The 27,671-nt window shown below is 53.7% G+C and overlaps 1 protein-coding gene across 1 annotated transcript in view; it reads right to left on the bottom strand.

The window, feature by feature from the left end:
• The window catches only part of RAB10 (RAB10, member RAS oncogene family), a 38,182-nt gene extending 10,779 nt beyond the window's left edge, over positions 1-27,403 (bottom strand). Inside the window, exons 1-2 of the mRNA XM_082756855.1 lie at positions 26,862-27,403; positions 7,559-7,619 (exon numbers count right to left, since the gene is read on the bottom strand). Of these exons, the coding sequence (XP_082612981.1) occupies positions 7,559-7,619; positions 26,862-26,988 (188 nt within the window). The 5' untranslated portion in view covers positions 26,989-27,403. The remainder of the gene's footprint in view (positions 1-7,558; positions 7,620-26,861) is intronic.
• Positions 27,404-27,671: the final 268 nt, after the last annotated feature.

Below are 27,671 nucleotides of genomic sequence, written 5' to 3' on the forward strand. Positions count from 1 at the left end.
GCCCTCAGCTTGTTTGTTTAAGGACACGTCAGATTTCTCTGATTTCTCTCATTTCCACGTGTCAGCTGACGGACAGGGAGGCAACCAAAAGCCCCCACATCGCACAAAACCAGTGAAGAAAAGCTCCCGAGCTGCAGGGCCTGCCAAGTTCCTCCTGAGTCTCATCGGCCCCGTTGGGCTCGGAGCCCCTGCCCCAGGTCCAGCAGTCCCTGAGATGGCTGCTGTGAGCTCCTGTCCCCTCCTGGCAGGTGACAGCAGCAGGAAGAGGGCAAAGAGCAGAGCAGAAGGCCGAGGGGCAGGCCCTGCGCCGAGCAGCTTTGCTCAGGAGCATTTCACGGCCCCACAGGAGCCCTGGTGCTACAAAACCTTGGGGGTCCCACACAGAGATACCTGGTGCTTCATGGCTGGCTGTAACGGTGCTGAATCCCTCTCAGTTCCTTTCTGTCCCATTTTTTGACTCCTGATGTCCTGAAGTTCCTCCTGATGCCATCCTGAGGCCACTCCAAGCTCTCCAGACTTTATTTGCTGGCCAAAGGTCTAAACCACCCAGCCTCACCTACTCCCCTGGACTACCCCAATTTACCTGCACGTAACCGGGGTGCAGAAGCCGGGCCAGCACCACACAGGAACAGTTTCTAGGAGACTTCAGCGTGCCTGGTCCTGCACCCCACTGCATTGCCTTGTCATTAAGCAGGTTTTTCTGACATCTGGGTCACTGGTCACACACACTGAACTTCAGAGCTTTCCTTCTGTCTCTCCCGAACTTCACGGGGCTTTTTCCCCATGACATTTCTCCAATGGGTCAGGAGCAACACGAGTTACAAGCCAGCCCTCTCTGCTATTTACACTTTCATCTAGCTTTAAGACAATATCCATGCTCTCCTTCCCTCATCGAGCCCACTAAAGAAAACACTGCCTAGCAGGGGACTCGGGACGGCCTCCTGCAAAACATCTCAAGAGAATTCTCGCTTACACGCAGTTTATTTTCTCTCCTCGCCTTCCCCCAGTCCAGTCCTCTGCAGCTTGCTTTTACCAGGCAGGGCAGCCTCAGCAGAGCCGTACCCAAACTACCAGGATTTATGGCATCTGCAGTTTCTCCCCGGCTGACGAGGCCGGTAGGCACCCCACGAAGAACGCCGATTGATTTTTACACAGCTTGGCTTTGGCAGCGCTCAGCTGTTACTCACTGCTTGTCAAGTCCCACACACCTACAACTCACTCGCTTCGCTACCTCCTACAGGATTTTTTCTGGCAATTGAAGCTAAGCTAATGGGTGAAAAGCGAGCTGGGGAGGGAAAATGCAAAGAACCTGGCTTTTTTTTTATTATTATCATTATTGTATTTAAGTACTATCTTTGCCCTTTCCCCTCCTTAATGGATCTCTCCATTCATTATTCAAAGATAACTCTTAATGGATGTGAGATTAGAGACCTGACTGAGGCAAACAGAGGAAGTGAGTGATGGTTTTCAGACCCGTCTCGGCCTGATGAATCCACCCTGAGTAAATGGCACGAAGCACTCTGACCGCGCGCCTCGCTCGCTGCCCTGGTTTCCATTCTGTTGCTCATACCTCCAGGACGTAAGAACATGCTCCGAAACGCTGGGGGTGCATTAAATCCTCGGTGGAGGTAAAATATTTGTGGAAGCCAGCTAGCTCTCCGAGCTAAAACAAATGCAGACAAGGATTATGGAGACGGCCAAAGAAAATGAGGCCCTACTGCGCAAGAGGGGACGGAGAACCGGGGTTGGTGAGCTGCAAAAGGAAGACAAAGAGGCTGTCCTGGGGGAGCTGGGAGAGGAGAAGCACAAGGAAAGGGAAAAATCTATTGAAATTAGTCTCATGCCAACGTGAAAGTATGCAGAAACTGGATCGTATTGGAAGCCTAACCAACGGAGAAAGGAATTTCTGGGCCAGCTTTCCAGCTGACCTAGCAGAGACTAAGGGAGCCTTAAAATGCGCTATGATTTGTTTACGCGGATGCAGCGACGAGAGATTGGATCTGATGATCTGTGAAGATCCCTCTCATCGGCACAGCTTGAAAGCCTGGTCCTCGACGTTCCGATTTCCCACAGGATAATCCTAAAAATTTTATTACTGTACAAAATACTGCAAGAAGAGAAGGGGGAAGCTACGCAGCAGAGTACTGCATCGAGCAAACCATACCGCTGCTATCAGCCTCAGCAACTGGGTCAAAGGCTTTCCTTCACGAGGGAAATCCTGTAAGACACCCCCTTACTGGAAATTTTGGGGTTTCTGAAGTAGTATTCAGCCAGGAAAAAAAACGTAGTTAATGAAGTATCAGGTTGTTTTACAGGGAGTCAGACAAAAGCCAAAATACGCTCTTCCACCTTGAGCTCTGCACATGGTGAACGGCCTCAAAAGCTGTCAGCAGCCAGAGTTAACCTTTAGATGTTCCCCGGGTAATTGCAAGAATTAATGAGACTGATTGTGCACCAGCTAGTGGAGCCGTCTGCAGCTTCGGCCGGCCACCCCCGTCCCCGTTGGATGCAAATTCCTGTGTTTAATAGGGAATTTCCACATGGGGCTATTTCGGTTAGCCCTGCTGGTGCACATTTCCTTCACTTGAGAGGTGTTCCAAGCTGGGCGGTTATTTTTGCAACGAGCTCGTTCCTGAACAAAACAAAACCCTGCAGAAACTTCCCTTGCCGTAAACGTGTTCCCAGTGAAGATGCACGGATGGAAAAAAAAATATTTTATGCTCTAAACAATTAAGAACTGCACGTTAAGAAAATAAGGCTACTTCTAAAATAGGGAATGGGACAAAATCCTGTAGGAAAGCCCAGTGGTGGGCAAGTTTTAGGTCAAGACTGGAGGGGTCTGAGGAGCCTCTACCTAAATACTGTGTTGTCTTGAACCCCATCCCTCCAGCACCCCACGCCGTCAGCATCAGGGTGTTCGGTCGCTGCTTTTTGAGTTCACTCTCCCAATGTCACCATCCTGTAAATCCACGCTTAGGATCAGCTCTTACAACGCACGGTTGTTTTCCCAGAGTCTGGAGTCTGAAGAGAGAGACCAGAAAGTGGTTGTATTTTCTGCAAGCAGTTTTCTCAGAATATTCTTGAATAACTGGAAAGAGGGCTCCTGGGCAAATTTCTTCTGCCACAGCAGAACAGGGTACATCACGATCCGCTTATTTATCGAGTTCTGTTCTGAAATACCTGGTGGCTCTGGGTATTTTTCCCCTCCACGTTCTCCTTTCTCTACCTCCTCCCTGCTATGCTGAACAGGATCTTCTCCAAGTCTCTCGCTCCTGCTGGTGAATTTCCAGCAACTTTGATTTCCAGCGCCCTTGACCTTAAAGAGTCCTTCCTTCTCTTCAGTGTCTATCACTCAGTATTTTTGGATGACACCAGTATTTCCTTTCAGCCTTCGCTTCCTTCATTTCACCAGGATGAAAGACGCAGATCTGGCCTGTGTGTGTCCTTACAGGTGCCACCCCTGGCCAAGCCAGAGCTCTGCCAGCATCCAGCCCTCTGTAGATCAAGGAATTCCGGAGCCAGAGATGACATTTGTGCACGTGACAGTTGAAAACGAGCTGTTCCTTCGTGAATTCCCTTGTGAGCTCGTGCACATCTGCAGCTACCACAACACCTTGTGATAAGCTTACCTTCCCTTCTGATGGTTTGCCCGTGCCACCTTCCAGCCTTATGCTAGAAGTAAAGCTTCTCTATTGGGAAAGGCGCTGAGTTAGCGCAGTCTCAACCTACCTCTTCCAACATACCTAAAATTTTAAAATTGTGTTTTGGTCGCTCCTCTTACAGCCCAAAGAATCCCAATTTTTCCCAGTTCTTAAAACACCTGTAACACCCCCCATCATCCTACTTGCCTCTCTCTAAGGCACGCTGATCAAAACCATCTTATGTTATGCTGTGACGCCTCCTTCCCTGCCCACTGGGAACCACCTCACCCATTGGAGCAGGAAACCACATTTAATTTTTCAATTGCTACGCCCTGCTAATAAGTGTAGTTAATTACAGCACACCTCAGCCTTGCACTTTCCATTTCAAAGCGATTCTACCTGCGTCCGGGTGAGCAGGACATTGCATTCTTAAAAGCTGAACTTTTTAGCTCTGCTGCTCCGTTCCTCAAAAGCGTTTTTATCTCCTCTGCAACTTTTTCTTTTCCTTTTTTCTTTTCCATCTTTCTCAGTCCCAAGAACCCTGTCCCACCCTCCTTGCTCGCAGCCCAAGCTCTCCTCTAGGCCTTCCCAGAGGCTCCCAGCACACAGAGATATCCCTCCCCAGGCCCACCATCTCCTGCCTCCCCTTGTCCCCACCTCCTCATTTCAATGCTGTTTTGCAACAAAGACGTTTTCATTTGGAGCAACGTGGATACACTTTAATCCTAGCTTGATCCTTACCGAACAGCAGCCTCCCTTTTAATAGCAGCGAGCTATCACGTTACTTATCACCTCTGGCAAGGTTTAGCTCAGCTTGACCTTGCTATTCCTGCTTTCCTCCTGTATACGTATTTTAGAGGTCAAGGCATGGCTGAGATACTGCCATGTCTGCTCGTTTTCCATCCCCGAGGCGATGAAGGCAGCCAGCCTGCCTCGTAGGAAAAGGCCCCGAGTTGTTTTAGAAAAATGCCATTTTTATCTGTGTGCTGTAAAACTAATTGCCCATTGAGACTGCACCTCTACCCCAAGGAGTACAAAAGCCAGCATTAGTCACCGGTACTCCGAAGTGGCAAGGGCTCTGAAGACACTGCAGGGCAGTAAAACACAACGGCCCCGCGCTGCAGGCAGGCAGAGAACAGCACAAGGAAGATTTAGTACATGGGTGATGAAGGATTACGGGCATCACTGAGAGACAGGTCGGTACGGTGATTCTGAACTGAGGAACAGCCTATTTCTGGTGTTTTCTGCATGGGAAAATGCAGTCCCCCAAACCTGGGAAGCAGCTGGCATATCCTAAGCCCTCTAAGGAACAAGACGCTGTCACCGTCGTCATTCTGCAAGCAGCTCAGCATCACCGTCCTGAGACAAACCTCGCACTAGGTGCCGGTCTGAACAAGCACCATGAGTAATAACCGTGATGAAAATAGGAGTAATAAATATAAAGAGCAGCCAAAGCTGCCTTTGCTACCCAAGATGTTTAAGAATAAAACAAGCAGTCAGCAAGCAGAGCTGGTGGCGCCTTGGAGAGCCACAGCCAGGCCAATGGCACCAAACCCAGCAGCTCCGTGCAGATGAGAAACAGGGGAAAGGGGGCAACCACACAACGGGACAGCAGTTTGCAGGGAGGGGGAGAAGTCACAAATGAGAGTGGTTGTTCCTCCTCTGAGGATGGACATGCTGCATTAATCGTGCCTGATGCAGAAGCACGTCTGCAACATAACCTGAAAGCCTCCAGGTGCTGAGTTTTGTTTCTCCTGCCCCTAACTGAAGCCGACTGCTTTCCTTTTCATGGTCAGTTCCTTATCGTCTGATGAGCTTATCGAAGCACAGATCCCAGCAGAAGTTCCAGCTATGGCTCAAAGACAAGTTTTGTTTTGTTTTCATTCAGCTACATCAGCTCCTGTGCCCTTACTCCAGGTACAAAAGCACGGCCGTGCTCTGGGCAGAAGAAAAGCTCCGGGTACAGCCTCAAGCTCACGTGGGCAACGTTTGCATCCCCTGCAAACTACGGCAGCGGGAGCGAGGTGTAGTTCTGCAAACGTTACAGCACTCCTACAAGCGCAGGGCGAGTTTGAGGACAGGAAGCCGTGGTTAAATATAGATGTGCTGCACAAAAAAGCCTCCTCGCCAGAGCTCGAGGCTGCTCCAGCCAAATGAGCAGCGGGCAGAACTCAGAGAGGCAAGGCTGGGCTGCGGTGTCTCGGGCAGAGCCCTGATGCCCTGCTGCTGGTTGTTTATGTCGGTTTGGGATCGTTAAATGCATGCTACAGGAGCTTTATTTCCTGCTTTCCAAGCTTCATTTCCAACGTGAGATTTTAAACCAGCAGGAGCAAGAAGCTTGCCTCTGGAGGCTCAGACGACACCCTCCCGTCTTTGCGACGTGGAAAGGTGGCAATTTCCTACAACTTGGCTCAACCAAAGCCCTCTTTTCCTTTCCCTAAGCCCCTGAAGCCTGCAGTGCTCACAGCTGCGTTACAGTTTTGCTTCTGTCTGTCCACACCTTCCACATCCCCAGCGTTCTGTATTTTCTGTTTCTCCGTTTCGTAACGACCCCGTCCAACGCTGAGTTTGAGGCTTCCTTTCAAGTCATTCCAACGCTTGGCTCTACCCACAGCAAAGCCGTGGAATTCGCAGCACCTAGGCTGCTGTGGGAAAAAGGAAGGCACGGTAATTGTTAGAAGCTGGGCTTTGATCTGGGCTGGAGATCTGAATGCAGCCTAATGAGCTGCTATCAGAGCGAGATGCCCAGCGAGTCGATCGATGCAGCTCTATTACACCTGAACGCCTCTTTAGCTAATGCTCTCAGCCCCTTCCTTCTCGCTGCTCTGCTTTCAGTTCCCAGTTGATCTATACCCATCTTCCTGCAGACATCTCCCTCTGAAACGCTGCCCTGCTGGAGCTGGTGACCCTTTGGGGCTCCCTGATGCAGAGCTGCTTCACCATCCACTGCTTCTTCATCGACCCGCTGGGCAGTTCCTGCAGCAAAATCAACTTGGGGAACTCCTCCTTGCAGGATACAAAGCAAAATAACTAAGTTGTCTGATTTCTTGCAGGACTGGGATACGAGAAACAACTCAGAGAAGGTGTAATGAGACAAATCCCAGGTCACTGAATGATTATCCTTCCCGAGGAACTGTCCTCGGGCACTGCAGCGACTGCTCTGCCAGAGGAAGGACAGAGCCAGAGCACCAGGATCTCTGCACCTACAGACAGCCACACCGTCAGGAGAACAGGATTTTTTATTAGTGGGGGACAAAAGGAGCAAGTTCTGGACTCAGTGCAGCAGGAGAACACACCAGCAATACACATACTCGGCTGAAGAGGGAGTTTCAATAAACACGCAGGCTGGGAGCAGCCATTAGCTTCCTGACCTGTCACAGGGCTATTAAAATGGGACAAAAGAAAATCACGAGTTGGACAGGCACAACAAGAAGGAAAGCAGTGCGAGTCTCGCTTTGTGTTAGATGCTCCTACAGGACAGCAGTCACATTTTCAGCCAGCTGAGAGGCTCTCTGGTTTAGTACGGAAAAATATGAAGCAAATGCTGAGTGACTGCACTTTCCTGCCGACGCAGAGGAAGGCTACCAGTCAATTTAAAGTCCAAGATTTGAGGCGACTCCTAATTTAAGATTTCCAGTTTTAAACACGTCCCACTAAATCACAGACTACGAGGATCCTGACTTGCCAACAGCCTGCCCAGCAGAGCAGCCCGTAGCAGTGGCTGTAAGTGCAACACACAGATCTCTTCCCCACCTCTTGAACAAAGGAGAGCTTGACCACTTCTGAAAATACTCAACACCAACACAGTTACAGTCCCAAATGTAATCCCCAAAAAAGCAAACCCTTCTCCCAAAAACCTGCTGAAGGAGGCCGCCCAGCAGGACGCCACCGCGCAGCTTCTTGGGTCTGTTACTCACCAGATCTGCAGCTTGATCTTCTTTCCTTGTAATTCAACGGTTTTAATCTTGAAGTCTATCCCTAAAACAAACAAAGAAAGAAAAAAGTTAGTATTTCTTTACAAAAAAAGCAATCGCCCATCAGCTCAGAACGGCTCCAGACACAAGAAGAGCTTTGTTCTCCTGCTGGCCCTCCTGGTGAACGCAGGGTGCCCGCGAAGCTGGACGCAGGCAGGTGCCCTCCAACACCCCCAGCCCCAAGGGACACCACCAGGGAACGCTTCTAAGGCAATGTGGTTTGCAAAAGCTTTTACATTTCTTGCTTTTTTTTGCAATAAAAAAAAAAAAAGTTGATTTTCTGCAAGTTTTTGGAGTACTTTTTTTTTTTTTTTTGAGTACTTCCTAACGAACGGGTGAGGGACCAGAGGGTCCCCATCTGGGCCTAGGACCCCGGCAGCTCCTGCACAGCAGGAGGGCACAGCTCCCTGCTCCAGGGATATAGGGCTGCACGGTGATTAACAGCAGGAGCTGATCACCAGCCCTAGGACATCAGCCAGGGGCCCCCACACCTCACTTCTGGGTACGTGTGCCATTTCCTTCCCCGTCAGCCAGGCAGCACGGCGTTACTCACACTAAGCTCCAACTCCGAAGCAGCACAGCTGCTATTAAACACGGCTGGCTTGGGGAACAAACCCTCTGGATGACCAGGAGCACCGTTTAGCACGAGTTTTGCCATCCCCACACGGTGCCACGTGGTGCCGCGCAGCGCTCCGCAGCGACGCTATCGGCAGTAGCGAACCAATGCCCAGGGCATTCGCCAAAAGCCCTGAAATGAAGGGATTTTAGGCAGCGACACCTGCTCTCAGGTCCTGCCCAGATAAAGCAGGATGTTTGGCAGCCACTGGGTGAGTGCGTTGAGATAAGGCGAGCTGCCGACCTACCCAAACATGCCAAATCTCCTCCACACCAAGGGATTTCGCTAGCTCTAACACCCGGGGATAAAACAAACCCCTCATTCCATGTCAGACGCAGCTCTCACCGCAATCCCAAGGTGATCCCAGCTCAGCCCCCGAAGCAGAGGAGATGCTATCAGAGGGCTGCCCGCCTCCAGCTGCCTTCCCAGTTTCCCAGTGGCTCTGGCAGACTGGAAGAACTGGCCGTCGGTGTGGCCGCGGTGCTCGCCCCCCCCAGCAAAGCGCCCGGGTGCTGCAGGAACGGAGGCTTCAGAGAAAGCTCCTCACAGGCACAGAGCTTCCAGGAACAGCCAAGTTCAGGAGAGAGTTCGAGATGGCAACAGGCATAAAAATGGAATGGCGTATTGCTAGCACAGGAGGGTAATGCCAGACCTACTGAATTAAAGATGAGCCTGAAATTAGCTCCTCATCAACTGCTGGTAAGATATTCATCAGATTCACCAGGGCAAGCCGGAGCCCACAGAGAAACCTGGACGTACGCAGCCAGGTTTAAGAAGACAGAAGCTGTACCTGGATTCTTCTTATTCCTGGCCCTGCAGCACCACGGCCTGAGCACCACCGCCAGGACCTCGCGGGACGCAAAGATCCCTCTCCCCTCGCTAAACCACAACCCAATTGTTCTTGAAAAGGGAAAGGGAAAGTTATCTTGCAGCCCAGAGCAGCAGCCGACGAGCTGGCCCTCTGCAGGCAGCAGGGGCTGTGCGGGCATCCCCTGCCAACAAAGCCAGCATTGAGCCGGAGGCCGGGCAGCAGCAAGCGCAGCGCGGGGATGCTGCGGCACCAGGATGCTGCTGGTGAACCTGCAGGGCGAGCACCGTCAGCTTCCCATCACCAGCACCCTTATTTTGTTATTTTATTTCCGTATTTAGCTCATGGCTATGCTTTAACGCTATCGTGTAATCGCAACGGGAAGAAGAAAAGCAAGCGTGTGCCACTTGGTGCCCCGGTGCGTCCACGCCACCCACCGCTGTGCCCGCAGGCTCTGGCACCAAGGGTTTTTCTTACTTGAACTCCAGCCACGCTCAAATTTTCCAATAAAGACCACATGGCTCTTGTGCTCGGATCCTTTTCCAGCTGGCAGCACCACTGCAGCCCCCAGCCCGAGCCACAGCATCTTCCCCGGAGGGTCAGGGGTGCACCAATACCCACCTCAAACAGCCAGAGCACGGAGAGCTCCGCCAAACGCCTTCACAGCTGCAGGAGGACGTAAAGCTCACCTGCACTGCCGAGGTTTTGGGTATCCCAGCATGAGCAAAGCCGGGATGGCCACACAGAAAGGCACCTACCCACTATACCTCCTTGGGACACTTCTGAATGCACGAAGGAAGGAGGAAGCGCGGCCCTGCAGCACTAAAATATTCTTATTTAAATACAAAAACAAGCAGTAAAAGATGGCTCAGCAGCAGCAGGAAGATACAGCAGTGATGAAGCCTGCAAGTTTTTTAACTTAGGGAATTAGCTCTGGGCAGAGACCTTTGCAGAGCTTGGCCTGGCTCTTTTACACAGAAGTTTTTGGTTATGAGAGCCCGGGATCCTCAAGGCCGGCTTGATATAAGGTGGTTGTAAGCAGATGACTTCTGGAACAATCTCCAAAGCCAGACACTACTCTGAATTCATTAACCTCTACAGCATAACACAAACAAGAAGTGGCTCCTCCAACATCCCAGCAAGAAACCTCCTGAGTAGAGTTGAGAACTATAAACTCCGAGGTCAATCCAAGCCTTGCGTACGAGCCTTAATACTGCAGAATGCTATTTTATTAAGAATATACAGACACTGGCATTTGTTATCAGTTTGTTATCGTACTTCAGATCAAATACCTCATAAGAAAGCTTCAGATGCAGATAGGCCTCCTCCTCCCAAAGAAAGCCCAACACAGGCATGTTGGACAAGACGCAGGGGCTCTGGTTTTAGTTGAACTCTTTAAAACTAAAACGCTGGTTTTAGTTGATCTCAGGTACTGCTCAGGTCTTTGAAAAGCTTTCCTCTACAAGGCAGAGCACTCTGCCTACACAGGATGAGCACACCGGGACTGTGCTGCAACAGCGCTGCACGTTTGGTGCAGAAACGGGTGTTCTGGGCACAGGATTGAGATAAAAAACTAGCTGAGAGGGACAACAGCTCACAGCACGCCGATGGTCACTGCGTGCCCGGGTACACACACAGCACCCAGCTCCAGCTCAGCAGAGACCCGTGGAAATGCACGCAGCAATCTCTTGTAAAGAGCCTTATATCCAAAGACTTATTTAAAAATAATATTTTTAGATATTTCTCAGTAAAAGTTCAATTGAACTCTGCTTTGATACAAAAGCAAGAGAACAAGCACCCACCACGCAGTGCCCCTGGTCAGATCCGCAGCTTTTGAACCGAGTGGGCAGGAATCCTTAGCAGGGCTGCACGCTGCTCGTGACTCAGACCCTTCGGGAAGGGAAACTCAAGGTGTTCAGCCTCATCCCTTGGCAGAAGCTTGAGCGAAAGCGAAGTTTTATCATCGAGAGCAAAATTCAGCTGACGAGGTAAGCAAGAGGCAGCTCTAGGCCAGCTGGGACAAGCCTCATGGCCTCACGGCAAGTCTTCGTGGAGCACGGATCTGCCACCTCTGGCAGAAAGCACGGCGCTCAGCTGCAGGGGAGAGGAGAGAAAGCTCTCGTAACCGGTCTCTAAGCAGAGCTGGGACCCACGTCCTCCTCCCCTGCTGCTCACAGCTTGCGTGGACTTCACTCTCCAGCAGGTAAATCTCCTCAGCTCTCAATTCTCCGTGAAGTCTTCTCTCCCAGGAGATGGTGGGAACGGAACAATGAGAGGCTTCACTACACGGAGTCTCGAGCTCCTGCTCGCTCCGAGTCTGAATGAGATCACCGGAGACAATGCAGAAACCTGAGCGTCAGGATGACTTTCAGGATGACTTTCAGGATGACTCGGTTGCTTTTGGGCAGTATTGGGAAACTGCAGGTCCACGTAAGGAGCTTGGGCTTTAGGTCACATCACGTTTGTCTAGCGAGACATTTATTCAGCAGGAATCGAGACCTCTCTTGAATTTGAGCTGCTTCTCTTTGCCCTGATCACACCGAACACGTTCAGCCACGTGGGGAAGGGGCAGCGTGGCCACGACAGAAGGCTGGCTGCCTCTTCCAAGGGAGAGCTCGCTCCATACTGGGTGGTTCTCACCCCTGCTGGTTTTATTTTGTGCACGTGTGTACCTACAGCCAGCACGGGCAGCTCCCAGGTACGTATGTATACACTTTTCTATGCTCAAACATGGCAATGAAGCCTTTGAAGCAGTAGAAGCCCTGGTATTGCTTAACACAAACCCACCAGCAGCACAAACCTTGATTTGGAAAGGTGAAAACCGATCACTGAATGCACGTGTTGCAAAAAATACTGGCCCTTAGTGCCACGGCCCTACCAAGCACTGCTGTGAGTCTCAAGGAGCGCTGCAGGTCCTCATGGATCCCCTGCCGCAGGACACAAATAAATCAGGCAGCCCTCGTGGGCTGGAGGCCTCAGGACAGGGCTGTCTTGATGTGGCTGGCTTCAGAAGGAGGAAGAGGAACGAGGCTCCTCTGGTTTCACGTGGTGCTGGCCCGGCCTGCGCTCCCTGCCTGCAGCTGGGGGAGCCGGGGAAGGATCAAAGGAAGGAGCTGCACAGAAGAAAAGCTCCACGCAGACAAAAGCTCTGGTTAATACAGTTACAAGCACAATCCCAGCTCCCCTCTTTGAAGAGATCGGTGCAAGTTACATCTCAAATCACCTTTGACATCTTCATTTCAATATAAACAGCTACAGCACCGAGACTAACGCACGGAGGAAGCCACGATCCCTGGCAAGATTTCTCTTGGCCTCCCACTAAAACCCTGCAAGCGCACCAAGCACTGCGGCACCTCCAAAAGGAGGAAGCAAAGATGAGGCACCCATATAAAAGAAAGGCAGCAATACATTTAATAATCGATGGGAATTTCATGGCACAGTTCTGAACTTCTTTCAAAAGAAATCAAGGATTTCTGAACTTGCCTGCTCTGCTTAGGGGATAGAGCGGGTTGGGAGGAAAAAAGGGAAAAGGAGAAGGGAACCCCAGCAGGCAGCAGCCAGGCAGTGCCTGAATGCCATGGGTTTCCCTGGGGTAGTTAATTTTCATTGCAGGGGCTCCTACGAAGCTGTGCTCTGGGTTTTTGATGAAAATAGTGGTGATAACACACGGATGGATCGGTTGCTGCAAGGAGCCAAGCGAGGAGCCCGGGGGGCACAAGGAGCCGGGAGGGGACAGAGCCAGGACAGCTGACCCCAAGGGACTTGTTCTGCTCACGAGATAATTTTAGTTTCTCTGCAAAAAAAAAAAAGAGACTTTTAAGCCTTAACACAGCAAGCAGCTTACTGTGCAATCAGAGCAACGCAGCCGGAGGTGGATGGAGCACAGAGCAGGCCAGCACGGATCTCACCAGCTGAATACCTGGGGTCCAGCGGGCTGAGTTCTGCTGTTAGCCTGTGACAACTCCCAACAAACCAATGCAAAGCCAAATCTGCTATAAATAACCTGGTGTACCCACCGCACACCCTGTTAGCACAGCAGCACTCGATAACTGAACTTTACCCACTGCCAGCCCCGCTCCCTGTGCCAGCACCACGAGCGCCCGTCCCGAATTCACCCCGGGGAGCTGTCAGCAGGGCTCACAGGGCCCACGGGACGGAGCTCACGCTGCAGCCTCCCAGCTCTCCTCGCACCCAGGGATCCAGCTGGTTCAGCACAGATGACAATTCGGATGGTGAAACATGACTGCCCTGTCACCTCGGCCTTTGCAAGCTCAGAAAACCACCAGGAGCCACCTCTTGTGGGCTGAGAAGGGTCCTTGTACCCCTCGGCTGTCTTTGCTGCCCTTCCCTAAATCTTTAATCCCAAGATTTTTGATATTCGGTGACCACAGATGAGGACTTAAGGATAGGACTTAAGATACAAGCAGACTGTTTCATAAAATCCCGGAAAGGTTTGGGCTTCAAGGTCCCTTCCAAGCCATCTCATTTCAGCCCCCAGCCCCATCCAGCCTGGCCCTGGGCACTGCCAGGGCTGGGGCACCCCCAGCTCCTGGGGGCAGTTTCTGTGCAGCCCCACAGCAGATCAGGGGATTCACCAGTTTCACCCGCCCTGCACCGAGGCTTTGCAGTGCAGAGCACAAAGCAGCAGAGCAGCAAGGACTGCCTGGGCCTGCTCTGCCAGCTTTCGAGTCGTGACAACTTCACACTTAACCAGGAGTCCCAGCTGAACAGAGAAACACCTCTCTGGTATGAAATCCCCGGAGAGGTACAGCTGGTTAACTCCAGGAGTCTCAGAAAGCCCCACACCAACGGGGCCCAGCAGCAGCCTTCTGCTTGAGGGATGTGTTCCTGAGGGACACGTGAGAACAGCACCAGGAGGAAGCAGCCGGGTGGCTCAAACCATGACTCAATCAGTTTAATTCCACCGATGACGAGATTAGTTTCACCCTTCTTCGCTCCTCCTTGCCCATATATGCAGTCACTGCTGTCAGTCACTCTCCTCCCATCCGTGGATGGGATCTGGACCTCTGAGGCTTCTCCTTTCAGGAAGGGCCTCCCCTACGAGCTCCTCAAACCACCCGCTCATTAAGCAAGACGTTATTTGCATAACCAACAAGTGCCCTGCCTTGGTTCCCTCGTCAGGGAGCATTCACTCCTTTGCTGTTTGGAAGAAGCACAGAAGTTTGGAGGAGAGCAGCTGTACCTCCAACTGCTGAGGACCCACAGGAGAGCCTTGGGTTTGTCTCAAAGTATCCCCAAAACCAGTATTTCTGTAGAGCAGCGATCAAGAAGAGTCATCACAACCAGATATTTCTCTTGCTGTGCATCTTAAACCACTCACTCATTCATTATGTACTTACTCCTTCGAGGAATGCAGCAGATTGTCAAAATCCAAGCAATCGACTTACCTTTAATGTTTAAAACTAGATCTGCTAAACCAGAGATCCTTAAAAAAAAGCAGAAAAAGTCAAAGCTTGCTGCCTTTCTCAGTAGGCTGATGAAGTCCAAGAGGACCTGAAACTCAGGCAGGAGTTGGGCTGGATGTCAGGTTTCCGTAAATCTCCCTTGCAGCAGATTTTCAGTCCCTCTAAATCATTCATGGCTCTTTCCTGAACTTTCTTTTTTTCAGTATGATTCTGTACCATCTTCCTAGAGCTCTTTGCAGCCCGATTTCCACCATTCCTGCATCAACCCATTCCCAGCTCTGGAATGTACCCGTAAGGGAGGCCGCAGGCCAGCAGCAGCAGCAGCGCTGCTGCCAGATCATCCCCTCCCAATTATTAATTCTTAACGAAGCAGATGACAATCCTGTGAGGCAGCAACTCCAGCGTGACCTACATTCTTCCAGTCCAGATGCCTGCACTCGCTGTGCTCTCAGATGCTGGCTCACATTACAAGCAAAGAAGTGACTGAAACAAGAGCGGCGTTGCCGGGATGCTGGATTTATGCAAATCCTCTCGACCTGCTGATAAGGGGGACCCGGCTGAATATTCACTTGGATGACAAACTTGCCTAAACGGCCTTTTTATCACCCCCAAAACCTCTTATCTGAGGCCGGCCGCATTCTTTGGATGCTCTCAGGACGGGGATCTTCGCTCTGCTGCGGCTTCCCCAGAGCTTTCCATGCAGGCTGCCCCACGCTGCGGCCACAGCCCAGAGAGAAGCAGCAAAGTTCAGGTTTCCAGGAGCCACAACAACACTTCCCTACCCTGAAAGGGTTTTTGAAGTGCTCCCACTTCCCCTCAGAGCAGCAGACAAGCTGTAAGCATGCAAGCTTCCTTTGTGCAGCACTCAGTTCAAGGCTGAGTATTAAATCTAGGTCAAGACGACAGCCTTCCAGCGCACCAAAAGCTCTCTTCCCTCCTCCTAGCCTCTCTTGAAGCCTCCTCAAAAACTTGTATGAAGATGTAGGTGTTAACCAGTGGTTTGAATTCTGGAGTAACCCACCACCAAAGTCAGCATCCCCACCAGGAACTCCGTAAGAGCACCTGAGGGCGACATTCAAGTGAGAAACATCAAATAGGGACAGAGGCAGAGGTGCTGTGAACTTATAGGTTATTCCCTATTTACCAGCCTTTTTTAAAATACAGATTGTATTCAAAAATTGGCACTTTTCCACACGTCTGGGGCTCAGAAGGCTCTAAGGAAGCAAACGGTGCTGAGAAATCTGGAATTCCACGAGGCTGCCTCTCCTGAAGCGGCACAGTTGGGATGTTTAACCATCGGTAACAAGGGAAGTGCTGCTCTGCCCCGTACCTGGGGTTAAAGCAGCCAACCCAAGCAAGCAGCAGGTCAGACAGGAGCGTTATGCTCGGCTCACAGCTGTAGCTGAGGTCCCATCCCGTGCATCTGCCTGTTTTAAAGCATCACCACCACGCTCAGCAGCAAAAGGGATGGTGACTCCTAGGAACTCCACGCACCTCAGCTCCCGTACCGCATCCACTGCACACACCCAGACACTGACCTGCAAACCAGAAGCTAATAACGAAGCAAAGACCACTCCAAAACACACCATTCCTGGGAAATCCGGATAATGACACCTCCAAGGGAGGAAGGAAGATAGATGAGCCTAAAAATATCAATTAGGGGTTCCTCGCTGCAGGTCTGTAGGGAAGGTACCTGAATGAAGCCAGGCTCCATCCACAGGAGCTCCAAACCAGCCCGATCGCAGCGCTGGGAGGTGGGAGGTGTGCGTGAAGCTGACAGAGACAGCTGAGGTGTGGAAGCAGCAGCTCCTGGGCAAAGCAACCTGGGGGAGCTCTCTGCTGCTGCAGCCGTACCCACCAGCGCCTCCAGAGCACGAAGCAGCCAGCTGGGGGATGGCAAAGTTCACGGGGCCACAACCGCAAGCAGCTGGGTGGTGGTGGCACAGTTCTGATCTCAGAGCCTGGGCAAGGTTCAGAAGATAACCGGGGCAAGGGGCTTTCCTGAAACAGATGCAGACGCCAGGCCCCGGGCATCAATCCCAGAATCAACGAGGTTGGAAGAGAGCTCCGAGATAAACCCAGTCCAACCCCTGACCTAACACTAAGCCATCTCACCGAGCTCTACATCGAAACGGCTTGTGAAGACCTCCAGGGGTGGTGACTGAACCAAGTCCTGCCCTAACCCACATCACTAAGAAGTGGCAGCACTTGAAACCCATTTAACTTGTAAGCACGACCACCATGAATTTTGGGTGCAGAAAGTCCCTCTTACGCTCACACCCAGCACACTGAGATCCCAGAAAACGGTTCAGTCCCACCTTGGTGCCAGTCACCAGAGCAGATGGGGACAGAAACCATTTTCAAGGCAGGATGGGTTACGAAGCCTCTGAGAACCTCTCCTCCCCCCCATTTATAAGCATTAATTCAATTTTTGCCTATCAGAGACCAACCATACACAGCCTCTAACTCTCGGGGCTGGCCCTTGGCGGGGCACACGGTGGAGGAGGACTGGAGGGGGGCCCAGGAGGCAGGCGGCTCAGCAGCGAGGGTCCCAGAGGCCAGCATTCACTGCAGCGTTTTCCTCCTGGGGACGGAGTTCCAAGAAGTCACGTGGAAGTACAGCTCCAATGCCCATGGAAAAAAAAAAAAAATCTCTGCTCAGAAAGAAAACTGAAGCTTCCTGTTGACACCACCTACACTGCCGCTTAGGTCCGTGAAACCCCGAAGAGTTTCAGTTTCAGCACAAGCCACGGCTTCTTCCAGAAGAAAGAAACTTTCTCATTTTGTTATTCCAGAGGCTGAACCTTACACAGGGCTCCCACAACCAAAACAAAAGAAAATGAACAAAGGAGCTATTTCAGTGATCTTTTATGCATACCAAGAGACAAGGGAGACAATAAGGTTTTTATTCGCAAGGTAGTAAGGAAAAAAAAAGGCAAAGCTCCAGCAAGAAATACAACTGCAGAGCTGCTCCCCTGCAGCAGTAACCTCTGCGTGTCCCTAAATTCCAGGTTTTCGGGCTGATTGCCCCTGCAGGATGTAGCAACCTGGGGAATTCTGTCCTAAACCACCAGGCACGTGTGTGAGGGATGCTCAAGTCCGATTGCATCTGCTTAAACCACTTCTCCTGGGCACCTCAGCCCACTTACGCTTTCTTCGTCAGCCCGAAAGTAACCACGGCGCACGGAGCCGCTCTCACGCACGCCGCTGCTATTTGTGAAGCAGAAAATTTGTCACTACTCGCTGGAACAGCGATTCTGGCCTCGAGTTACATAAAAAAAAAAAAGAACCCTCAAGTCGACACCTACCCTGGCTGCTTTCTGCTCACCAGCTTGAGGAGAAGGCGAGCACAGAAAGGCGGCGCCGGGTCCGTGCTGTCTGCTCGAGCAGCGCCAGGGCAGTGGATTCAGCCCCTGGATGAGAGGGAAACACCTCGAAGCTCCCTGCAGCCCCTGCAGGCACCACTCATGGCCGTGCCCAAGCTAAGACCGGTTATTTTTTGGGGGAATTAAGGCTCCGTAGGGCTAACCTCACAGAGGAGAGGCCATCGCTGCTGCTTCCAGCCCAGGCAGGGTGCTGGGATGTGCCTCCACCCGCGTTTCATCGGCTCAGCCGTGCCAGCAGCCGAAGGCACCGAGCACCAAGCCCAAGAACAGGACTGAGCGACCACCTCCAGCTTCCAGCAGCACAACTCAAGGGTCAGAAACTCCTCCGTCATTTCCAAATGGGTTTAGGAGCCTGTCTGTGTGCCACAGTCATCACCAGTATCTGAGACCTGAATCCACGATGCTTCACGGGATGGCTCAAGTTTTCAGAAGTGCATTTTTTTTGAGCACCAGGCCATTACCGCACTGCATTTGAAATTTTATATAATTTTCTCTGGTCAAACAGTCTGGGAAGCTGCCTTTTCCAGCTCACTAGGAGGAGCACGTGTACTTGTAAGCGACATATTGCTGGAAAAACAGGTTTCTTTCCCCAGAAGCAGTGACTGCTGCCACTATTGACGAACTCACCCTGAGTGCAGCTGCCTGGAGCACGCCGCGGGGTCTCACTGCTGCCAGGAGCAGCAGCCCCATCCCTAAGGGCTGGCGACGTGACCCCGGCCTTTCTGCCAGAGGCTCTCAGCACAGAGCTGCTGGTGAAGGACACGCCTGTGGTTTCCCACCCTCAGTGCAGAGAATGGCATCGTGCTCGCTGTTAAATATAGCGTGTGCAGACCCGAGCTTTGTTGCTCTACGACATGGGCACAGTTGGGTTTGTACCGACCTGAAGCAGCCACCGTGTGATTGAGGATGCTCTCCGTCACTGAACACCAGCAGGTATTTACTCTGATGTCCGGGTTTCAAAAAAACCTTCAATTTATGAACATTTCAGCACCAAGAACCAGAAGCCTTCACAGAGGCGAAGCACTGCAGGTTTTTACCTCTGGTTTAAACCAATTCCCAGGAATCTAAGATCATTTCCACGCTGCGAGCAGCTGCTGCCGCCACCTCGCTCACCCCATGGAGACCAAGTTCTACGCCAGCAGACATTTCCACCCAACCTCCCGAAGTTCTCCAGTGAGCAGCAACGCTCCCAGGCTATTTAGCAGGAAACCTGAAGCAAGGAAGGAAAAAAAAACCGCCCACTGCTGCAATATTGCCCAGAAGCACCACATTTGTCAGGTTTTTATCGCCGTCAGTAATTGTTACTGATCCTGCTACACTCAAATTGAACTCACGGAAAGAGCCCGAGAAATGGGGATCCTGTACCTCTGAGGGTGGAAAGACCTGGAAGAACGCCACCAGCACTGCCTCGAATCACAGGTTACCCCAAAATCAGCTCCCGGCAGCACCCACCCTGCAGCTCAGCGTCCCACCGCAACACCGAGTGGGGCTGCGTTGGGAATCGACGCCAGGACAGACCCGAAGAATTCAGGTTAAAGGGGAATTATACTGACAGCTGGACCGGCAGCACCACAAGTCCCAGGGGCTGAAACCGAGGGTGACGACAGCGCTGGACACACAGGGAACGCTGGAACTGCCCCAAAAACTGGGTGAGGAGCACCCGAAGGGGCTCTGAGCAAGACGTCGCTGCCTTCTTCATCCGTTGGCTCTTCCACCTCTTAAACTTTGTCAGGAGCTCTTCACAAAACTGGGGCCATCACCTAATCCCTGAAGACCAGAGGGAGCTCTTCAGACCTCCAAGGGGAACCTCTCCAGCCCGCAGCACTCCTGGTGGCAGCCTGCAGCACCTCGAACACTGAGTTCAGCCCCCAGCAGGGTCCTGGCAGCCAGGACTGATGGCCACAGGCGTGGAGCACAAAGCAAGAGCTTCTGATGCACAGCCTCAAGCAGGGACACGTTAACTCCATGCTGAACATCCTCTCTGGAGAGATCTTCAGGGAAGTTCCTGAGACGCCTCTGTGCGAGCCACCAGCCCCAGTCACCAAACCAGGAACGGGAAGAGAAGCACAGATGTTCCAGAGCTCACACCCGGGGTACATCAGCAGTAAGCACAGAGCCGAGGAGCCAGCAGCACCACCTCTGTTGTTGCCAAAAACTTGAGCAGTTAAAAAAAAAATTAAAAATGTTTTGTTGTTTACTGGCAAGATCAAAAAGTGAGACGGAGATGAAAGCAGCTCACGGCACGCCGAACGGAACAGCGGTGGTGCTGGGATTCAGTGTGCCAGCAATTAGCTGGGTTGGCAGCACGCTTCTGAGCTCCCCCTAATGTGATGGAGAGGTGTATGTGCTGCCACGGTCACAGCAATGGGATTTCTGAGCTTGCCTCGCCCCGACAGCCAGCCCGTGCTGACTGCTCAGCCTGAACAAGCCACCACACCATAAGAAACCCACCTCAGAAACTGGAGAGGGTAAGGTGCAGGCTGCAGCAGGCTTTGGGGACACTGAAAATTAAGACTGTTACCCCAGGAACTGGTAGCGCCTCAGTACTGCTGCCAGCACGGGCAGCTTCTTCCTTAAATGTGGAAGTCCGGACCTTTATTGTAGATCTGCAATGGTTCAAGAAGTGCAGAGAAGTCAGTTAGCCACAGGGCTCGGAGCGTGGTGCCATCAGGAGGGCAGGAGGCAGGGGAGAGGCCACCGGGCACAGCAGTCGCTGTCAGAGCTGGGCAGGGTAACTCACGGGTCCAGATGCCTCAGGTCAGTAACTGAACATCAGGAATAAGATGAATCCTCTGTACTCAAGCAGACAAACACGCTGGTGGGACCACCCCAGAAGCAGGAACAGCTTCTGGTCAGGACCAGGTGCGTGCTGCCGAGGGCGTTTTGCTGTGTTGGAACAGAATGTCGGGCAGCGAGGAGTCCCACTGAGGAAACACAAGGCACCAAAGGGCATTTCTCCACACAACAACAGCCCCGGTCCCGCTGGGAAAAAGCCTGGAGTTGTTTGAACTCCAGAAAGGAACAAAAAACACGCAGAGACTTCAACTGCAACCCACGCAAGACTTCTGGTTCCGCCCACGCGGAGCAGCAAACCCCACAGGGTTACACGGTCCTGGAGCACTGGGGGTGAGCAGAGCTCTGGGTGCAGCAGCCCCGGCCCCGCTGCAGCCCCTGCACCACCACAGGGAACTCCCCAGACACCGGGGGCTGGTGGGCTCCAGCACCCTGAGTTACACAGACCTGACACTGCCACGTGCCATCGGGTCCCCCCCGGGCAGGATGAGGCTCCCCCAGGACCCCGAGAAGGAGGCCAAGCAGGAGCTGCTGCCAGGGCGAAGCCCCCGTGCTGCTGCCTCGGCACTCGGGGCAGCAGGGGCTAAAGCAGAGATCCTCCAAGGCAGGATTTCTTTTTTCCTCTCCCCTGGTTACGTATTTAGCAATGGACTCTCAATTACTGCTCTAATTAAATAGCAATACTAACTTCGAGGACGGAAAAGGATGCGGGATAACGACGGGAGTGCTGCTTTCTTTGGAGAAGAGGCAGGTTGAGAAGCCACAAGGGAAGCACTCCCCTGCACCCCCCGGCTGTGCCCATCACCAAGCTACAAAACAGCCTTGGTTTGGAGGTCACAGAAGGGATGCTGGAGATCACCCAGCCCAAACAGAAGCACCTACATCCCCACCTACCTGTTCCTGAGCAAGTTCCCTTCCAATTTCATCAGGCATTGCACTCGGTCTTGTAAAACCCAAGAGCAGACTACGGACTGTGAAGGCAGCCTGTCAAACTCAGCCCGCTCTCTGAATTTGAAACACGTTTTTCCCCTAGGCAACATCACTGACTCCGCTCACTCTTCAGCTACACCTCGGTGCCAAAGTCACCGTTGGGCCTGGACACGCTCACAGCCCCCTTCCCAATCCTGCCCCCGTCTCCTGGCACTCTGCACAGCCACGAACCAGCCTCCTGCAGGCCAGCACAAGCAGCTGTGGGCGCAAGGACGGCCAGAAGAGGAGCAGCAGGGCTGCGTGTGTGTGACCGAGGAGCTGAGCAGCAGTCTCACCCTTCGGCCTGGGACAGGGACAGCAGCAGCACAGGAAAGCAGCAGGCACAGCCGAGGGCTTCGTCCTGTTTCATACCAGGGGCTGGGAGGGGAAGGGCGCAGGGAACGTGCTGGCACTGCCACCAGAGGCCATCAATCACACGCCAGCTGCCATAAAAATCAATTTGCACAAATAACCTCTCGCTGTGACTCCCACCCTGGTGTCCCCACGCCCCCAGCACACCTCAGGGGACGGCTGCAGCCCAGCAGAACAGCGAGGGCACAAAGCTTCCAGCCAGCTCCGTCCCTCGGCTGCTCCCCACAGAGATGTCCCCGTGTCCCTGATCAGGGACAAGGCACCACCAGCAGAGCTGCTCTTGTTATTCCTGGCCCCAGGTGAGGAGCCAGCCACCCCGTATCCCACCCAGAGCCCCCCCAGGAGGAGCAGCCCCACAGTAGGTGCGTGGCAGCCAGCACCCCAAAACATCCACTGGCACCTTCTGCACCCATCCACCTCCTGCCCTCCACGGGCTGCCGTGGCAGCGAGCTCCAGCATCCAGCTCCACCTGCAAAAGTGACGCCTGCCTCTCTCGCTGGGTGCTGACTGCTCCACCCCAGGCCATGGAAGTGACCAGAGAGGAGTTTGGGGCACAGGGGTGCTTGCTTTGGTAGTGCTGTTTGCTTTCAGTGCCCTTTGGGTTTTGTTTTTTTTTGCTTTGAGGGTTTTTTCCTTGAGTCACCCGCTGCACGTGAGGAGTGGGGCACGGCCTGAGCACAGCCCTGGCCCCGTATGCACAGAACCCGAGGCTGGTCACTGCCAGCAGCTACAGAGAGCAGGCAGAAAGGGACACAGGGCAGAAGCAGCCAGAGCTTCTGACGGCTGTAGAAATACCATGACCTTTTTTTGGACCCTAAAAGTTTGGAACACAGGTGGGTTCATCACAGCCACCACGGAGCTAAAAGCGCTTTGACAATCCAAAACAATTTCTGACCCGTTTGTTTTCCTACCACGTTCTTCCCCCGTCTGCTATCTGTGTCTCCTTCCAAATATTCATTTGTTACAACAACGGGCAAACAAACCTCCCAGGGTACATACAGAAACTCGTTAGTTGTATGTCTGATATCCCAGGACTTGCTTTAAGTGTGACTATCTAAACACACCATTATACAACGATCCCAAAGCAAACACTCAAAATCACTTCTAACAAAGGCCAAAGAAATTAAAAAATAAAAATAAAAACAAGCTGAGAAAAAAAATGATTTCATCAGCAAGCAGTTTGCATATACCTTTGCCCTTAAAAGAAGGCCGTGCTGCACGCTGCTAGCACAGCTCCAGCACCGAGCCCTTCCCGCGTTCAGGATAAAACACTCAGTGACCAAACCTCAAAACCTTGCTGCTTTTTCTCCATCCCTGTATTTGCAGAATCGCCTAAGCATGGAGTTGAGGCGGTTGCAAGTAAAGAACAGGCCCAGAGAGCACCTGGATCTCAGCGTGGGTTACGACCCATGGAAGTTCCACCAAAGCCAATGGTTTCAGCGGGGCTCTCAGGAGGACTGCACGCTCTTTGTTCTCCGGAGCACATTACTGGAAGCATTCAGGTTCCATGGGAAAACATTGCTTGTGACTCACCTTCATTTGCATTTTACTTTGTCAAACAATAGCAATTATGTGCTTGAGCTCGTTCTGCCATTCAAATCCTGAGGCCGCCAGCCCTCCCCACCCAGCGGCCCAGGCGCTGCTTTACCTGCTGACCCCGCACGGCCTCGCCGCGCGGACCCTCCTCAACCGCTCGCTTCCAGCCTTGTCACGCCGGGTGCCAAAACAAATCGACAGCAGGAAATTAAGGAAATATCGATTGGAAGCTACTCACACTGCTGGTCCTAGAGTAAAGGACCTCAGGAGGTCCTGGGGACAGGGGCAGGCAGCGGGGGTGCCCCTACATCGCAGGAGCGGCTTCCAGCGACAGACCCGACCCGCGCCCTGAAGCGGAACTGCACCATCACCACGGCTGCTTAAAAAGAAAGCTCAAAGCCATTTTTGCACCCCAAAATCGCTGCTTTTTTTTTGCCAGAGCCAGAAGTGGCTCAGCCAGGCCCAGCCCTCTCTCTCTCCTTCGGTCGCTCTCCACCTGCGAGCGGCGGCGCTGGAGGGCAAGGGCCCTGCTCCCCGCGGGGAGGCTGCGATGACTTAGGGATTCTCGCCGAGGAGCCACGGGGAGTATTTATAGCACCTCTGGACAGGGTAACGAAACCATTCACACACGCACCGCGTCGCACCAGAAGCTTAGCTGCTGTTTTGGCAGGAAGTACGGCATCGAAGCGACTCGAAGTCAAATGTTAAGCAGAGCCCCCCAACAAGCACCCGAACCGTCACCGCGCAGCGTGCTCAACCCACTCCTGAAAGGTGTGAAGATGAAATAAGGGCACGCAGGTTGCTAACGTGGAGTAGGAACACACATCACATCTGCGTTTACACACACAGACAAGCCTTTGCTTTACAGAACCGGTCGCCTCCCCCCACCACACACCCTTTACGCACACGGACGGGCTCCAATAGTCCCCGAGAGCCATCCCCAGCCCTGCCCGCAGCCACCCGTGCTGCAGCACCTCTGACGTGCTGCGCCATCTCCGGCTCTTGGTGGAGCTCTGGGTAAACACAGAAGCAGGAATCAGAGCTAACCAGCTCCTAAGGTGGTTTCTCTCCTTTTTTTTTTTTCTTTTTGATATAAGGAGAGGTTCAGCCAATGAGCCAGGCGCCTTCAATGTCACCTGCTGTGTACACAAGCGATTTGGAAACGGCGTTTCCTCGTTGCTCCGGGTCAAAGACTCATCCAGGTTCTTTCCTCAACGCCTCCTCTTGGGCTGCGAAACCCACCCCGCTGCTGCAGCAGGGGCCAGGTTATCGCAGCAGTCACCTCCACGGGCTGCGTGGCCCTCCTGGACTGCCAGTATTCCTGCTACTGCCGCAGGGAAAACCTGAGAGCGTTTGAGAAAACCCAATTTCAGGCAGATTTCTGGATTGTTGTAAGGGTGCCAACGACGACTGGGCAGGTGTTTGAGCTCTCTGCAAAAGCCGAGGATTTTTCCCTCGTGGCTGCATTTGAAGGTGTTTATGTCCAGTCTCCATTTCGCCTGGCACTGCCTGCACACACGCACACCTTCCCACCTCGTCTCCTCACTAAGCCGTTGCAGACAAATAACCACATGAAGGTGGCTTCAGTGTAAGGTGAAACAACAGCACCACGTGGAAAACCCACTTGTGCCCCCAAACCTGCCAAATTCCCCTGTGAAGACGGAAGCCTGACACCCTCTGACCCAGCCACCCACCTCGAGCGGTGCCTGCTGCTGCCACACCTCGACGTTCGGCTCAAAATTTGGGAAAGAAAACTTGCCTTTTAGTGTATAAGCACTACAGTTTATCCACTCCAGAAATACCCACTGCTCCAGCTCGGTCCGAGCACTCGGAGACGCTCTCAGCCTCGTGCACGTTTGCTGCTAAACCTGGCGATGCTCTGCCGGAAACCTCAAAACCTGCCCAGCGATGAACCCCGGGAGCTCATTATTAAAATCACTGGTCCCCAAAACGCCAGCCCTCTGGAGCAAGAGCCACCTATATATTTTTTTATATATATATATCCACCTGCTGCCTCCTGAAGCCAGATGTTGGCTGTTTGTAACCCTGCGAGCAGCCAGGAGCCTTCGAGCACCCTCCAACAGCGACCAACGCCGCGTGCCCCACGGCACAACTCGCCCAGCAGCACAGAACCACGGCAGCAAAAACAAACACAGCCGCCAGGAGCCCAGGCACGGGATGGTAAAAGCTGGCATTAAGCAACCTTCACTGCCCCCCCATCCCCCCCCGCCCAACAACTCCTCAGCAGAACCACGAGCTGAAGCCCCAGCAGCTCTCAGGGCACTGCCCCCTGGCACTTCGCTGCCCTCCGAGCCCGAACAGATTCCCTTTGGCTTCAGGTTACCAAGGTCCTTGCTTGCGAGCCCCTGTTTTACGTCTCAAGTTCTGAGCTATGATTTTTAGGGTGACGCTGGGGCACTGAGGAGGAAGCACAAGGCGTGTGCTCACTGGCACAGCGTTCTCCCACCCTTGGTCAACACCTGCACGGCCAGGCGTTTCAGGGATTTCCACCAGCCACAAAAAGCCGAGATCCAACCCATTTTTTTCCCCCTTTGACGTGCGGCTGGTGCCCGCACACGTTAGTTACACCACAAGGCACGGCGGAAGCCTTAATTCCCTTAAATCGCCACCAAAGCCCGTCGGAGAGAGGGTTTGAGGCTCGGCACCCGAGCTGCAAAACGAGGCGGCGGCGGGGAGGGGGAAAAAGAAATAAATAAAATGTGGGGAGCCACAGAGAGAGGGTGGGGGGGGGGGGGTGAGGCAGCAGGGACTGGGGCTGGAACTGGGGAGGGGACATGGGGGGGAGATCCAGCCCATGGGGACACGGCTGGGGGTGGAAGGGGGGTGACAGGGGGACATGGGGATGTGGAGACTGGGGAGATTTTGGGGTGAGAGGGACCTGGGGATATGGGGACAGGGGGATACATAGATGTGGAGACTGGGGGACATGGGGACCTGGGGATGTGGAGACTGGGGAGATTTTGGGGTCAGAGGGACACAGGGATATTTTGGGGTCAGGGGGGCACGGGGATGTGGAGACTGGGGACCTGGGGATACAGGGACAGGGGGACACGGGGACATTTTGGGGCCAGGGGGACCTGGGGATATGGAGACTGGGGACATGGGGACCTGGGGATATAGGGACAGGGGGACACGGGATATTTTGGGGCCAGGTGGACCTGGCGATATGGGGCCAGGGGGACCTGGGGATGTGGAGACTGGGGCCACGAGGATATTTTGGGGTCAGGGGGACACAGGGATATGGCGACCGGGGATATAGGGCCAGGGGGCCACGGGGACATGGGGACATTTTGTGGGGGGGTGTCCGGCGGGCACTGACCGATGGTGGAGATGAAGGTGGTGTTGAAGGCATCGTCGGAGAAGCGGAAGAGCACGCAGGTCTTGCCGACGCCCGAGTCGCCGATGAGCAGCAGCTTGAAGAGCAGGTCGTACGTTTTCTTCGCCATGGGGAGGCGCAGGCGGCCCCCGCCGCCCCCACCGCCACCACCACCGCCGCCGCCCGCTGCAGGCCCCTCGCCGCCCTCAGCACCGGGCCCGGACGAGGAGGATGAAGAGAAGGAGGAGGAGGAGGAGGAGGAAGGAGGAAGGAGGAGGCCGAAGAGGAGGAGGAAGGAGGAGGAGGAGGAGGGGGGGGGGGAGGAGGAGGCCCACAAAATGGCTGCCCCGCCGCGCTCCCCGCGCCGCCGCGGGCCTCGGCTGCTCCTCAGCGGGACGCAGCGGCGGAGCCCGGCCTCATAACCCCGGCCCCGCTCGCTTCAGCCCCGCTTGGGCTCCGGCTTGGGCTCGGTTTGGGCCCGGCCCGGCCGTGCCCCGGCGCTCCCGGCTCGGTAACGGCGGAGGCCGCCAGGAGGAGGGGGAGGGGGGGGGGGAGGCGGTGGCACTGAGGGGAGGAGGCGGCGCGCACGCGGTGACGTCATCACGCACAGGCGGGCCCGCGGCGACGTCGCGCGGAGGGGTGAAACGCTGAAGTCCCGCCCCCTCGCTCCGTTCCGCTGCGCTGATTGGGTGCGGCCGCTGTCTGTTTGTCTCCGGGGGGGTGACGTCGCGCGGGGAGCCCCTAGGGAGGGGGAGGGGCTGCGGCCGTGAGGTGATCGCGGGGCTCGGCCCCCTCACGGCCCCCCCCCTCCCG

Source organism: Aythya marila (genome assembly GCF_965140915.1).
Source record: "Aythya marila genome assembly, chromosome: 3".
NCBI classification, from domain to species: domain Eukaryota; kingdom Metazoa; phylum Chordata; class Aves; order Anseriformes; family Anatidae; genus Aythya; species Aythya marila.